This window comes from Garra rufa, chromosome 2 (assembly GCF_049309525.1).
Source record: "Garra rufa chromosome 2, GarRuf1.0, whole genome shotgun sequence".
NCBI lineage: Eukaryota > Metazoa > Chordata > Actinopteri > Cypriniformes > Cyprinidae > Garra > Garra rufa.
This window is the reverse complement of record NC_133362.1, coordinates 26,369,162-26,385,017: the sequence shown is the minus strand read 5'-3', so window position 1 is coordinate 26,385,017 and position 15,856 is coordinate 26,369,162. Positions and strand designations below refer to the sequence as shown.

The following is a 15,856-nucleotide window of genomic DNA, read 5'->3' as shown; positions in this document are numbered from 1 at the left end:
GGAGGGTGAGTAAATGATGGGCTAATTTTAATATCCTAATGATTTTTGGCATAAAGAAAAATCAGTAATTTTGACCCATACAATGTATTGTTGGCTATTGCTACAAATATACCCTTGTTACTTACGACTGGTTTTGTGCTCCAGGGTCACAAATACGATTTGTCCAAGTCGTCGCTAGGCATTTTTTTGGGGGAAAAAAAGTCCCTGAAGGAGTCTGAAAAGTCACTAAATCTGGTGACAAACTCACTGTTGGCAACAATGATTCATTACAAAAATCTTTTAAGAAATGACAATTCATTTTATTTAATTTTATGCTTTATTTTTATAAAAACCAGGCCATTTGAAATAGATCTCATCACCAAAAGGATAAGGAAAAACGATCAAATCTTTCCAGTATTGAAAACAATTTGTATCAAATACAGTAAATGCAAGAAAGGGCCCTAAGATTTGATTTAGGTTGTAAGAGATCATTCATCCTGGAAGAAGGAGTCTAAATCCCCCATCTCCTCATTGGCCTGTTTAGAGCTGTCCTGAGATGGACGGGTCACATTGGCAGGATTTTCTTGGCTTCTTTGTGACATATCAACTTCTTTCTTGATGTCCCGGCCTCCGCCCAGCAGCTTCTGACTCTCAGTGAAGTACTGGTTAGGGTGATTGAGAGAAAACCCAGCATCCTCAACCTGAAAGCAACAAAACAAGTTTAGTAAGCAAATGACAATCCTTGCATTTTAAATAATGCATTGAACCAGGTTGCACAGGGACTTTCCAGCTGGTGGCTACTATGCAATCTCTCCTTTCTTTCAGCCTTGTCTGTGGCTGAGGCTCTCGCTGATGGATTCCTGCAAACTGCATCGCATTCAGAAAGCAGCACAATCCATTTGTTTCTAAGTGCAGAGGATATGGCTGTTTAATTATGCTTCAATCACAGCACGCCCCTGATACTCCTCATGAATCAAACTTTCAAACCCATCTCTCTGAATCGAGTGCACGGGGTCCCTGCGGTAGTTAAGCTGTGGACAGAAAGATCCATTACACAGATTCATCTCAGAGTTAACACATTACAGTGGACTTCCCTCGCCCTGCAACTCAGTGCCAAATGAAATATGCATAAACATGAAACAATCCCAGCCGAGGCCTAGAGACGGATCAATCCGGCGGATGCGCAACAAGCTCTCCTCCTTTCCGAGGTCCGCCTCCTCCTTTTCATTATTTTCTCTATTGTTTGATTTATTGCGGTTGTGTAAATATTTCATCAGAGAAGTATTACATTTTGACCTTTAAATAAATGCTGCCAGGGAGGGAGGAACGCAAGCGTCTATTTGTTAGACGTCGCGGATGTGAAAGCGGAGGGCGCATATGGCAGTGATTAAAGTCTCCTACGCTCGAATCCAACAAGCGTGTTTTTGCGGCCAAGACGGTTGCGGCATCCCGTATCAGATGCAGGGAAGGCGAGTTGGTGCGGATCTGCCGATGCTCCAACAAGAATGTTTTATTGTGCCTGTTAACGTCGGAGGTTTCTTCATTCACCTACCCTAAAATATGAGTCATGAATTTCAGAGATGTGATTTTCATTGGGCTTGGTAGGAGGGAGGGGGCAGTTTATCTTTCAAATCCCGTTATTGCAGGCTGTTCATCAGGGAAGCCATCTTATTCATTTTCCCGGATCATAAGCTGGTCGCTCTGTTTGGCTCGGGGCTATTAGTCATCAGCAATGACCCCAGTCCCGAGCCGCCCCGGGGCCACGAGCTAAATGATGCCCTTGGACTGCAAAGGCGCTGGCGTTTCACCGGGAGCCATTAAAAGCCATTATATCCTATCAATGACACTTTGAGTGCATTACGGCATTAAAAGAGGGGTGGCGCAGACACAAACACTGTTATAAACCTTTCTTATTGAGGGAATAAATCTAGACGTGCAAGAGATTAGAAATTTATACACACGCTCTTTGATTTACTTATCTCGACATTGAGCTAAAGCATCGACAACCACAAGAACAGCCGCGTATATGATCTGAAGTGTTTACAGTGATGTGTGTGGGACTTTTACTATGCGGTGTTGTTTATTATGAAAACTAACTGGGAAACTAACTGAGGAAAACTAAAGTAAACCAATCTACTAATCGAAATTTTAGAGTCGATACAATATCTTTAAAAAAAATGTTTATTAAGAATGCATTAAATTGATCTAAGCAAGTAAAAACATTTATACTGTCACAAAAGATTTCTAATTTCAAATACATGCTTACTTTAAACCATAAAAATATTTAACCATTATTATTGTTTTGTACTGTATTTCTGATCAAATAAATGCAGCCTTGGTGGGCATTACAGACTTCTAATCAAATAGGGCTGGGTATAAAATATTGATTTCCCGATTTTAATTGATTCTCATTTAAAAAAAAAAAAAAAAAACGATATTGATGTGCATGCGAACCGATCACCTGAATAACATCCAAAGGTATGTTAAAAGAAAGAGTACAACTTACAGAAATCTATATTCTGTTCCGTATTTTATTTTATATCCAATCCATATCCATATTTTTTACTGTTCTTTTACGTTTGAATAAATTGATCAAGTTTTATACTTCAAAAAACTAATTGGAGTAGAAATAAAATTATGTATTTGTAACTTTATTATTACAAAAACTTCATTGAGTGTTATTTAAGGTTTTGTATATAAATCAGTTCATTTTAACCTTTAACCTAGTAATGTAGTACCAACTGATTCTCATTTATATTTTACAGCATTACAGTAGTTGAGATTTTTTTTCTTCCTTGAGAAAATTGGCATGTACTGTACCTGAACCTGTACAAATCTAATCGAAAGCTTGTGAGTCAGAATCAAATTGAATCATGAAATTTGTGTCAAATCCCAGCCATACTTCAAAACATTATAAAAAAAAAACTTACAGAGCCTAAACTTTTGAATGGTAGTGTATATATGCCACTAGATTTCTTCTTTCCCCCAGGGCATCCAAGATGTAGGTGACTTTGTTTCTTCAGCAGAACACAAACCAAGATTTTTAACTCAAACTTTTGCAGTCTGCCAGTCATATAATGGCTGCCAATGGGACCCACGGATTTGAGAGTTAAAAAAAAACATGCACAGACAAAACCAAATGAAACCCTGCAACAGTTTGAGTTAAAAATCTTAGTCTGTGTTCTACTGAGAAACAAAGTCACCTACATCTTGGATGCCCTGGGGGTAAGCAGATAAACATCAATTTTCCATTTTCTACAACTAGAAAAAAAAAAAAATATTAAAAACTAACAATGGACTAAAAAGTGAAAAGACAATCAATTAAAACTAATAATATTTACTTAAATAAGTAAACACTATTTAAAAAGTAAAAATTAGTATAAAAATATAATAACCCTTTAACTACGAATATTATGAATCAAAGTAATTAAAAAGAAAAATATTTCACACCAGCATTAGTAGTTTTGCTCTACAAGTTTCTGGTAGATATTGAAAAACAGCTCTTGAGTTTACTTGTTACTAAAGCCTCCCTGTTTAAAATCCATCTAGCAGCACACTGCTGACAAACATCTGAAAGGTTTACCAATCTCTTTCATATCCAAGACTGTCTTTCCCCCCTCTTCATATTAACCCGTCACCTAGCAGATAGCGCGAGTTTGCGTGGCGTTGGTGTGTGCACATTTTCATTCTCAACCTGTCAGCTGGGCTGCGTTTTTAGCAGAGGGACAGGGCACAGGTGTCACACAGGTAATCTTGACTGACATTGCTCTCAAATATTTCTCTCCGCTCGGCTAAAATAAAAAAAATAAAAATAAAAAACAGAAAAGTTACAGCCAGAGTCATATCCACCCCCTCCAATATGAAAATATGAAGAAGATATCAGAAGAAATCCATTAGATAACCATTTAAATAGAGCTGTAATCATTTGCTTTCTCAACCAGTTCTGACACACAAATCCACCACTATTATGCCCCTGTCAAAAGAAAGCATATTGAAAACGCACAGCTCCTGAAAAGTCCAATCTCAAAGGGCAATCCAAATAGAAAAAGCAAAGGTTCAGCATATTTATCATTTAATAAGAGTTTGTGCTCACTTGCCCTGAAAGTATAACTACAATATTAGCCTTAAACATGCTTTGAAAATATTAATGACCTTGAATGGACAATGTTGATCTAGTCTTCACCAGAAAGCTTTAGATGATAAAAATTAAACATATTAAAGACTTAATTCTTTGATGTTTGATTTATTAAATCAAAAAAGAAAAATGTTTTTATTACTTCAAAAAAGCATAAAACAATTCTCAATCCGTAAGTGTTTCTGAAAGAATTAAATGTAGATATTTGGTGCATTACCACTTCCGTCAGCCATGCTGAATTGATATTATAAATAAAATAACACTACGACATAAAGGCCCTAAATGCCAACTTAAGCCCTCAAATGTCAAATGCGACACCCTACGGGTCCCTGGACTTCATTTACGGTCATCTCAAGTCTGCATATTTATATCAAGTGCGCCATTTGGGACGAAGCCAAAAAGGACAGTCATACAGAATTATGGATTAACACCCATGTTGCTCATGAATAGTAAAAAAAAAAAAAATCTGTCCTTGTAGCAGACAGCATGTCTCTGAGGGTTAATGAATCTTAAGGCGCTATACAAAACTTTACAAATTAAGATTCTACTAGATTTCAAGCTAGCGGCAGATGTGACTACAATGGTCAAGCTCTGTAAAGACTTTGCAAGGCAGTCCCTGAGCTGACAAAAGCAGGCCCAATTACAGCAGGCCAAAATGAAAAGCATCCTTACATTGTGTGTCAGCTCAAAGTACTTCTGGCAGGCCAGCTGATAGTGCATTCCCTTGACCAGCTCCAGAATCTGTGAAAAAGAGAGAGGGGAAAGTGATGAGCGGTCGGAGCGAGAGAGGAAAAGAAGACAAAAAAAAAAAGAAGTGTAAAGAGAGTGATAATGAATGAGAGTACAAAAAAAAAAAAGAGTGGTCTTCAAGGGATAGTTCACCCAAAAATGAAAATTCTGCCATTAATTACTCACCTTCATGTCTTTTCCAAACCCGTAAGACCTTTATTTGTCTTAAAATATTTTTGATGAAATCCGAAAAAAATTCTGACCTTGCATAGACTGCAACGGCCCAGAAATGTAGTAAGGATATCATTAAATTAGTTTATGTGACTTCAGTGGTTCAACCGTAATTTTATGAAGCTATGAGAACACTTGATGTGGACAAAGAAAACAAAACAATGACTTTATACAACAATTTCAATGTCCTTACTACCTTTCTTGGCTTTGAATGTGTCAGATACATTGATGTCTATGCAGGGTCAGAAAGCTTTTGTGCTCCAAAGATGAACAAATGTCATCAGGGTGGATAATTAATAACAGAATTTTCATTTTTGGCTGAACTATCCCTTAACTATAATGCTTTTACATGTATGCTCCAAAAAGGTATCTGTGCAGGTAATTAAAGACCAAATATTAAGAAAAGTAAAACAGCATTTCTTGTCTCCACAAAACAGCAAAAAAGCATCAAATGTCAAAGCCACCTTAAACTTGCCATTAACATGCACTTCATATCCAAAACTGGATGTTCTTTTAATAAAATTCTATTTACGCCTTCATTCAGTACGATCAGATAGAGAGTATATAAAATGGAAAATGCTGCTTACATATTACACCTTAGAGATTGTGCAAACTGAAAAACAGACCTTGTAATGCTTTTTGCCATTCTGGCAGACAAAGAAAAGAGGTATATAGCACTACTGTGCTTCTATACTTCAGAAACATCCTCACAGTAAAGGATGGTAGCATAAAAAAAGAACAAGTCACAACACGACACTTGGTTTTTGTGATATCAAATGGTATATTAATAAGCATTACAACAAGATAAAAACTGAACCTGACAGAAAAAAATATTACCAAGCCCATAAAAGTCACAAATAATGATTATCTGTAGCACAAACAGTCTGTACACATTATGTATTGCGTGTAAAAGCATTATTATTTACTAAAGAATGTGGTCAAAACCGGTCCCTGACCACCTATGGATCCAAACACAAAGAATCATGCTGACCCAACTACAAGCTGATCACTGACATTGCATGTTAAAGGGATAATTCACCCAAAAATGAAAGTTGTCATGTTAAAGGCCCAGAAAGGTAGAAAGGACATTGTTAAAATAGTTCATGTAACATTAGTGGTTCAACCGTGATTTTATAATGCTATGAGAATACTTTTTGTGCACGAAGAAAACTAAAATATTTATTCAACAATTTCAATGTCCTTGCTACTTTTCTAGGCCTTGAACGTGTCAGTTGCGTTGCTGTCTATGCAGGGTCAGAAAGCTCTCAGATTTCTTAAAAAAAAAAATCTTAATTTGTGTTCTTGCAGGTCTTACACATTTGGAACAATATTAGGGGGAGTAATTAATGACACAATTGTCTTTTTTGGGTGAGCTATTCATTTAATGGTAGGTGTAAAGGGGGTCAGAATGTCAAATCAATACCTAAGCAGACTTTGATGAGCAATAAAATGAATAGCACTGTTAACAATGCATTGTGCTGCTTTCGCTGACACGGCACACGTTTATGAGGTTTCAGGTGAGAGACAGAGGCAAAATGCCATCAAAAGGAGAAGGAGAAGTGGTTACACATTATGCTTCTCTTTCCTTTTCTTTTTTGCTCAGACCTCCCCTCAGGTGATGCTTTTAACACCATGTATTCCCTGTGGTAAAGTATGGCATTCCAGCTCAGCTAGCATCGGCGAGAGCTGAAATGCATAATACATGGACTTAAAGGTGAGAACCAACACCATCCAACACCTAACTCAAAGCTCCAGAGACAAGTGCTACTGGGAAGCGATGGTAAAATATACAGCAAGACACCAGCAAGGGGTTCAATGTATGCTGTGAAAAACAAGATAAATATCACTGGTTTAACATATTGCCTGCGGATAACATAGCCAGAAACAGCTAATAAACATGCATTACACATTAACACTGCACTTATTTGACTTGTAGCGACTTGTGGGGCTCTTAAAAATATATTTGTGCAGGTAGCTAAAGATACTCTTTGCATGTTCAGTGCCTCACCATGAATGGCTGATGAAAAATACAAAATAAATCTTTTTCAAATCAGAAGAAACAACATGATTGAGGAATGATTTCCACATAAATATTTAATAGTGCTGTCAAAATGTTCAGGCAAATAATTTTACCAGTTTAACAGTGTTAAAAATATTTAACACAGTTAACGCAGGGGTGGGGCTAGGGTTGGCCATGCCACTCACAACTGCTGCTCCTGTCTCTTTTTTCTTGACAAGAAGTGTGTTTATTTAGTAGCAGAATGTCTTTACGACCACATCAAACTGGAGATTTTTTAGATGTGCACTCCAACTTTATTTCAGCGGGAGGCGCTAGTCAAATGAGTTTCAGAGGGAGGCGCAAGTCAAATGAGTGCAGGAAAGGTAAAGGTGAAGAGGAAGCTTCAGTAGTTCACAACAGTGAATTGTGGTCAGATGAGATGTCAGGCCGCATAAATACGTAAAAACGTATTTACCTGTCCCATCAGCTGTTCTACTGCACTCGTACACATGTGCTTCAACTGCATGCACAAATATGTCTCTTTTCATATTAAAGCACAAATGAAAGTATGAGCATGCGTGCATTCAGCAGTGGCAGCTCTTAAAGTAATAGCAGCCAAATAACCTAATAACCCAGCTGTTGTGATGTCTATTAATCAAAGAGCAAATGGAAAAAGAAGAAATCAATAACTTTTGTAGCTTAATAAATTCATTTATATGGCTATAGTCAATGGTTAAATATTAGGGGGAAAAAAGAACCATTTCCTAGAGTATCAAAAATGTCCTGGTATAAGTGATACTCACCTTTAACAAATACAAAAAATATACTTCATGTCTTTATGTTGTTTCTATATTAATGTGAAATAATTGCCATATAAAAGTATATGTAAAAACTTGTAAAAACAGCACTAATTTATACTAAAATTAGCATCAATTTAGTTTAGTTTACCATATATAGTAATAAACAGCAACATTTATCTAAGTACTTAAACATTTTAACATATAAAAAATTTAACAGGATATCATTTAAATTTGGAAGATGCCAATAAACTCACTGAATTGAGTTTTGAATCATTTAATTGAAGTGATTCACCTAAAATCATTGGCACTTGCAAAGTACAAATTAATTTGACACTGAAGTTTAATTACGGTGTCAAGAAAGGATCACAAAACTAGAATATGGCATGCATATTCAAATATATTCCACTGCGACCTACTTAAAGGAATAGTTCACCCAAAAATGAAAATTTAGTCATCATCTACGCACCCTCATGTCATTCCAAACCTGTACAATGTTAAACACAAAAGAAGATATTTTGAAGAACCAAACAGCTGTTGGTCCCCATTCACTTCCATTATAGGGAAAAAAATACCTAGCTTAATAGCATTCTTCAAAATATCTTCTATGTTCAACATAAAAAAAAGAAACTCATACTGGTTTGGAATGACATGAGGGTGAGTACTTGATGACAGAATTTTCATTTTTGGGTGAACTATTCCTTTAAGTAATCATCACACTGCAAATGTTATTCCTTATATGATGCTAATGTAATAAAGCATCTACTCTGACAATAAAAAAAATTATTTCTATGTACTGGAACTTAAAGCTGCATAAGGCACAAATTGACTTTGCTCAGACTGCTTTATTATATCTGTGGCTTAGTAACTTAATAGCAAACAAACAGGCGCAACAAAAGACTATAATTTCACGGTATGCCCCAGTATTAAGTGGTGGCGTGAAAAATGCTGGGATTAAATCCGGAACATGCAAGCTACGCTTGACTCTACATGTTCTCGCTTCTTCTTCCACTGTTTGAACTGTGAACCAAGCATGCGATCCTTTAATCTGCACTTCCTAAGGTAGGAGTCATGCTGTGACGAGCTCTAACTGTGAGCGAGAGAGGTGAGCGCACTTTTCTCCAGCACTTCTCTTTCCAGAGTCTCGCCCTTTTGACTGTAATGTCACTTTGTCAATAGACAGGTTGACTGAGAAGGTTGACGTTGTGCATTTTAATCACCCTACTACCCGGGCTTTTCACATTTTCTGAGGTTTTTAATTATCCAGCGCACTGGGCTGGCGCTGTGGCGAGAGGGCCACGTGCTGCGAGAGCTCCTGGGGTGAACATCAAGCTGTTGCTTCACACGCCCACAGGTCTAAGACTCTGAACACTGAGAGTGTATAAGGACACTGCTTGGGGTCTCCAATGAAATTATGAATTTAATTGGATTGGAAATGTGCTACCCTTGGGCTGGCATGTCGGACTGCATTAGGCAGCCATCAGCCATTTCCCTCAACCACACAATGGGTGGTAGTGGACGAGGCATGTGAGAGAAAAAAAAAAAAAAGAAAATCCAGCACACCTTACAGTGGGAACAAGCTAATGTTTCTCAAATAGCTAAGAATGATTTCAATGCACTTTAAACTATATGCTTTATATACTTAAGTTCAAACTTATTATTGCATCACATGCATATCACACCGGAATCATGGAATCCAGTCATAAAAATTTAATTGACTGTATAATGCGGAAAGTCAAAATTTGCCAAATTTTGGATGAATAAATCAAAAGTAAGTTAGTACACTTCAATCGAAGCGCAAAACAGTCTAGTGTGAATATTAAGTCGCAAAAATATTTTAACTTTTAAATCCTGCATGTTCTGCGTGTCTCTGTGTGAATGAATGGCACAGACACATGGCTTCATTTACTATGTGTGGCACTTGCTGTGTTTTTAGCTTCTGCCACCTCAATATAGTATAACAATCACTTAAACTGCTCTGAGAGTCACTTCATGAGAATTTTACCTTTTCTTTTGAGAAAAACTATCATCATATCATATACAAACAGAAACTTAAATTATTCGTAGCAAGCCAGCAAAAGAAAAGTTTGGTTTAACTTGAGGAAATTGTGACCGAAATGTAATGATAGTAGTACCACTACTAACAAAATTATTATTAAAACATTAAGGAATATATTAACCAGAATTTATTTACCAGAAAATGCAAAATACACACAGTATTTCTGAAAAACAAAACAAAAAAAATATATATATTTTTTATTGTTTATAAAATCACTTAATAAGAGATGATTCTGATTATTAACTTTAATGAAACCATTAAAATGGAATTAAATAAAATTATTGGAAAAAAGAATTTGGTAAAAAAAGAAATAAATTTGAGGGGAAAAAAGTAAAACGGATTTCATAGGGCCTTAAAATTGTAATTTTTGTAATATTTTTTAATAAAATGCTGTTAAATTGTGTTTAAGTTTCATGATTTAATTTGGTTTAATGATTTCAATTAACTAGACATATTAATGTTTTTTTAATTTAACCATTAAAACAGCCTAGAAAAATTTAAACGGAAAAAACATAATCCAGCAAAATTACAATTGAAAAAAATAAAAGCGTATTTCATAGGGCTCTTATTATATGTGTAACATTTATGAACAATTATCATATATAACTAATAATAATAATAATAATAATAATAATATAAAAAATAATAGTAATAATGAGTAAATAGATGATACAAAAATATATTTTTATTATATGATATACAGTATACATTTTTGATAGCTAACTTCAGTGATATTAGCTAGAAGTCTTAAAACTAAAACCAGAGATAGTATGCAAGATTTGGCTTTATGTATATGTTCTTTTTAAGAGCCCTTTAACGCTGAACTTAATGGCCTTATTAAAACCAGCCCGTTAATTACATTAGCGTCAAAGGATTATAACTCTATGAGAACATTACAGCAAGGCTGGTCCATCTCATTTCACTGCCTGGCCCACTGCAGCTGCTTTAATGTGTGAAGGGAAAAAAATCAGTTGAAATGACTTTTAAGAGTACTTTAAAGAACGCATCAAATCACTGGATACAGTAAAGGTCAAAGTAATCAACACAGAGCTGAAGCTGTCATTACACTGGAGGATCCTGAGCGTTATTTCTTTTTGTCATTAATATTCCAGAAGTACAGCAGATTCATTAATATTCCAAAAGTACTGCAGGATGGGGCTTTCACGGATGCCTTGTTAAAAATGAATCACACCATTTTTGTATGATTACTATACAATCGTATCATTTTAATTGTCAAGCTAATGCCCTTTCTACTCATTATTTGGTAGATTTTTGTTTGGTCCGTGGTCATGGAGAGGTGAATTTGCGCAAATCATTTTAATGGATGCCAAGTTAAGTTTTAAAAAGCCCTTTACACTCTCTCTGCCTTTGCACTCTGTGCTGAATCTGCTCGAGTGTGTGTTAGTTGTCAGACAAACCTGATTGATCCCACTAGGGGAGACTTTATAGTTCTGCAACTTCTGTTTCAACAGCTCAGGGTCGCTGTGGCGGAATGGGCACCCTGTGAAGAAGAAGAGGAGGAGAAAATGGGTTTACAAAAGTCACAAACAGTTCAAAGCAGTGTCTGAAAATACGATCTACAGGACAGTTCGAACACCACCCATGTGTTTTTGTGTGCTCTTGAAGGCCACTGCAGGAAGGTGGTACTACTTGTGAGGTTGTGTTTCCAAACAAAAGTGAGCAACTAAAACTAAAAGTGCTCTTCAACAGGGCTGTTAGTGAGAAATCAAATTAGCAGTTATGGTCATGGGTGGAGGGTACTAGCAAGGCTTTTCGAAAAAAGTGAATTTAAGATATTTTAGGGATTTCAAAACCCTTTAATTGAATACAGTTGAAGTCAGAAGTTCACATACACCTTGCAGAATCTGCAAAATGTTAATTATTTTTCCAAAATAAGTGGGATCATACAAAACGCATCTTATTTTTTATTTAGTACTGACCTGAATAAGATATTTCAAAAGTTCAAAGTTCAAAAGTTTACATACACTTGATTCTCAATACAGTGTTGTTACCTGAATGATCCACAGCTGTGCTTTTTTTTTTTTTTAGTGATAGTTGTTCATGAGTATCTTGTTTGTCCTGAACAGGTAAACTGCTTGCTGTTCTTCTTTAGGTCCCACAAATTCTTTGGTTTTTCAGCATTTTTGTGTATTTGAACCTTGTCCAACAATGACTGTATGATTTTGAGATCCATCTTTTCACACCGAGGACAACAAGGGACTCATGCAACTATTACAGAAGGTTCAAATGCTCACTGATGGTTCAGTAAGGAAAAACGATGTATTAAGAGCCGGGGTGTGTACATTTGTCTTATTTTGCCTAAATATCATATGTTTTTCATTTAGTTCTGCCCTTCAGATACTTACAGAAGACAAAATAAGTCATCCTGATCTTTAAACTCAAAACGTTTTCACCCTCCAGCTCTTAATGCATTGTTTTTCCTTCTAAAGCATCAGTTTTCATTTTTGGGTAAACTATCATACTATTTCATGAGCAGGACATAGTTAAGCTCACTTTCATATGTATTTTGTCCATTATGTGTATTGCGAAAGGCAGGTGTTATCAATTAGGCTGTGTGGACCTTTCCTTTTTTTTTAACTAATTCAAGACCACCTGCGTACTAAGCAGTGTTTTAATTCTCTTTGTTATAGAACTAAGCACGGGCCTCGGGGGGACCGATCGCATTTAAAACCAACAGTCTGGCTCAGTATGACTCACCGTGGTAGTCGCCTTGGCTGGGTGGGTTTGACAAAATCACCTTCATGCAACTGTAGGGGGTGTAGTCAGTGCGCTTGCCTTCCTTTCCAAACATGTGGCGGATGCTGTAGGCATATGCTTTATCAAACTGCAGAGCAAGACAAAGACGAGAGAGAAAGAGAGAGACAACGTGAGTCTGAGGGAGAGGACAGTAATGCGTGTGAGAAGAGTGTAGGAATAGTGGGGAGGTTGTGGGTGAAACGAAGACATTGTCGTACATCAAGTGGGTTGTGGCAGGGCGTTTTCCGCTATGAAATATAGAGCTATTAGCAGGGACCTGCTGTAGCGGTGTCGCCAAACCGCAGACAGCTGTGACTGGATTATGGATAATGTGGCTGCTCTCTTTCTCGCTCCCCTCCCCCATTTCTATTTCACTCTCTACACACAAATCTCATGTCTCTGAGGCATCACCATCAAACCAAATTAAAAAAATTAACACATGCAGAGGAAAGCCATTCTGTTAGAGCTGCTACCTCAAGCAGAAATAAAAATAACGGTGCAGAACGTTCACAGAGCGAAGAATTTTAATAACAACATTGTTGTATTCAAATATTAATGGTGACATATCCTGAAAATTTGACTTTTCGTATTTAAGTGCATCTACCAATCCAGAAAATGTGAAAAAGGACAACCCACTAACTTTGGAAAGCCCCCTGCTTTTGGTTTTAGAAAGCCTATTTCTGCAAGCATGTGAAAAAAATGAGCCGCTCAGATTTCACTCTCCCTCCCCGCCCCCCCCTTGACTAATTATAATATTACTGCCCCTCAATATGTACATTTCCACCCACAGCGCCGTCATTTTGTTTTTGCAAAAGATAACGGTGTACCAGTTCTGACGCCATGGCAAAAGTTTGAGAAAAGCATGCTAACTGTTCTGTCGTTGGCTGCACAGAACACTACTTAGAGTACCAGCCTCAGAGGAGACAAGAGAGCAGTGGATTTATTGATTTATTTACTGTATATTACGCTGCTGCCACACAGATCTAATATAAACTAGGGCTGTAATCAACCAAAGAAAATCTTGGTCGACTGAAGTCCAGAAACTTTCGACTAAAAATCGACTAAAAATGACGTTGTGGAGGGAAAAAAAACGTACATTACATTAATTAGATACGTACTGTGCTCAGTACTTGGTAGCCTTGTTGTCTGCCTAAATTAATTATAAATAAACATAAAAAACGTATAGGCTATTTGCAGTATATTAAATCGTTTTTGACCTAATTATTTTGCACTGAAATGAGTCTGACACACGAGTCTGTCGTCTCTGACAGCGGTGCATCACGTGCACCTGCGCAATATCATAGCCTGTGATTTCTGAAAACAGTACTATGTTGTCAACTAGTGATATCACAAGAACTTTTGAGGAATGTGCAACATAATTTAGAAAATTATTTTTGTCATATGTTATAAGTGTCAGACACTATCATTAGACATTAGAGCTCAGCTACGCGGCTGAGACACGAATAGACTTAACAATTCCTTCCGTGATATTATTTTTCCGTTTGGATGAGGGGCCGTTCATATGTCGCGCCTAAAAACGCGTGGAAAACGCTAGGCGCGATGCTTTCTTCCTTGTCAACAAAGCGCTCGGGCGCTTGCTCTCCGGAAGCGTCTGCCGTTTCATAGCAACCATCAGCTGCGCTCTAGCTCCAAGCCTATATGCGTCTCATGCATTGTTGCTTCTATTAGCGTCAAAATAATGGAGGCTTGACAAATCATAAAAGTTCAGAAAATCCTTGGACCACAATGATGAGCTGTTTCTGCTGAGGTTTCAATGTAACGGAAAAACGTGAGGAAGCTGATGAAGCGGAAAAAACGAGCGCGTCGCACCGCGTCGCTTCCATTATGCGCGCGCAAGACGCGCATCTACATTTGAAATAACGAACTTGATCGCGCAAAAGACGCTACATGTGAACGGCCCCAAAAGCCTACTTATCTGTCTCTCTTCTCCAGTGGGTTGGGCTAATCCAAAAAAGTGAAAACAATGGGGGTGTTCTGAAAACAGACTGTTGCCTGTGAAACAGGGGTGCTCTGAAAACACCCCCATTAGCAATTAGTGCTTTCCACCTGATGAAATGAGCGCGGCCAAACTGATGAAATGAGAGCGGCAAAAAATCGACCAATCAGAATTTTGGTCGAACCAGACCGTATCGACCAATTAATCGACTAATCGACTGGGACGTTACAGCCCTAATATAAACATGCAATTTCTTTCCCAGCTGTCTACCTGCACAGACATAACCCACTGTTTTTGTAACTTGTGTTTTTAAAATGAACTTGTGTGTGTATTTGACAGTTTAATTGCAATAAGACATGAAAGAGAACTTAGTTTAGAACTCACATGCTGTGTGACAATTGCTTTCTGTTCAGAAAACCCTATATCAGAAGTTTAAACTAACATGGGACATAATCAAAAGCAAACAGATGTTTTTTGCCAGTTCATCTGATGCAGGAGCTGTAAAGGAAAAGGGGGCGGGGAGCAGCAGCTCATTTGCATTTAAAGAGCCATACATGAAAACAGTGCGATTCTGCTTCCACTCAAAATGTGCATTTTCAAAATAATTTAATAAGCGATCTGTGGGGTATTTTGAGCTGAAACTTTACAGACGCATTCTGGGGACACCTGAGACTTATATTACATCTTGTAAAAAGTGGCATAATATTACTGACCCCTTTAACATTTAGAAATTTGGGATCTGTAATATTTGTGTGTTTTTGAAAGTCTCTAATGCTCAACAAGCCTGCACTTATTTGATCAAAAATGCAGTAAAAACTGTAAAATTGTGAAATATTGTTACAATAAATAAAAAAAAAAAAGTTTTTATTTTTATATATTTTAAAATAATGACACCTGATTAGGGATGCTCATATTGACCGTTTAACCGTTAACCGACCGTAAGAATTTTAACCGATTATTACTATCAGTTAAACGGTTTAAAAGGTTTTTTTTATATATAGTTTTTTTTTTTACGTTTGCTGCATGGTGAAAGAAAAATAATGCTGTATGTAATGCTGCGTTCCAGGCAGGTTTTTGAGCTCGTAAATCACGACTTCAAATCACGACTCACGACTTTGTAGCGTTCCAGGCAAGTCACCCCAAACTGCCTGAGCGCATTTATTATTATTACATTATTATTAATTTGTTTGCAACGTTATATTGTCCTAAAGGC

At 37.0% G+C, this 15,856-nt stretch overlaps 1 protein-coding gene across 1 annotated transcript in view; it reads right to left on the bottom strand.

Annotated features, from left to right (window-relative positions):
* Nucleotides 1-303: 303 nt before the first annotated feature.
* The window catches only part of prim2 (DNA primase subunit 2), a 93,967-nt gene continuing 78,414 nt past the window's right edge, over nucleotides 304-15,856 (bottom strand). Inside the window, exons 11-14 of the mRNA XM_073835044.1 lie at nucleotides 12,648-12,774; nucleotides 11,348-11,430; nucleotides 4,787-4,855; nucleotides 304-680 (exon numbers count right to left, since the gene is read on the bottom strand). Coding sequence (XP_073691145.1) covers nucleotides 468-680; nucleotides 4,787-4,855; nucleotides 11,348-11,430; nucleotides 12,648-12,774 — 492 coding nt within the window. The 3' untranslated portion in view covers nucleotides 304-467. The remainder of the gene's footprint in view (nucleotides 681-4,786; nucleotides 4,856-11,347; nucleotides 11,431-12,647; nucleotides 12,775-15,856) is intronic.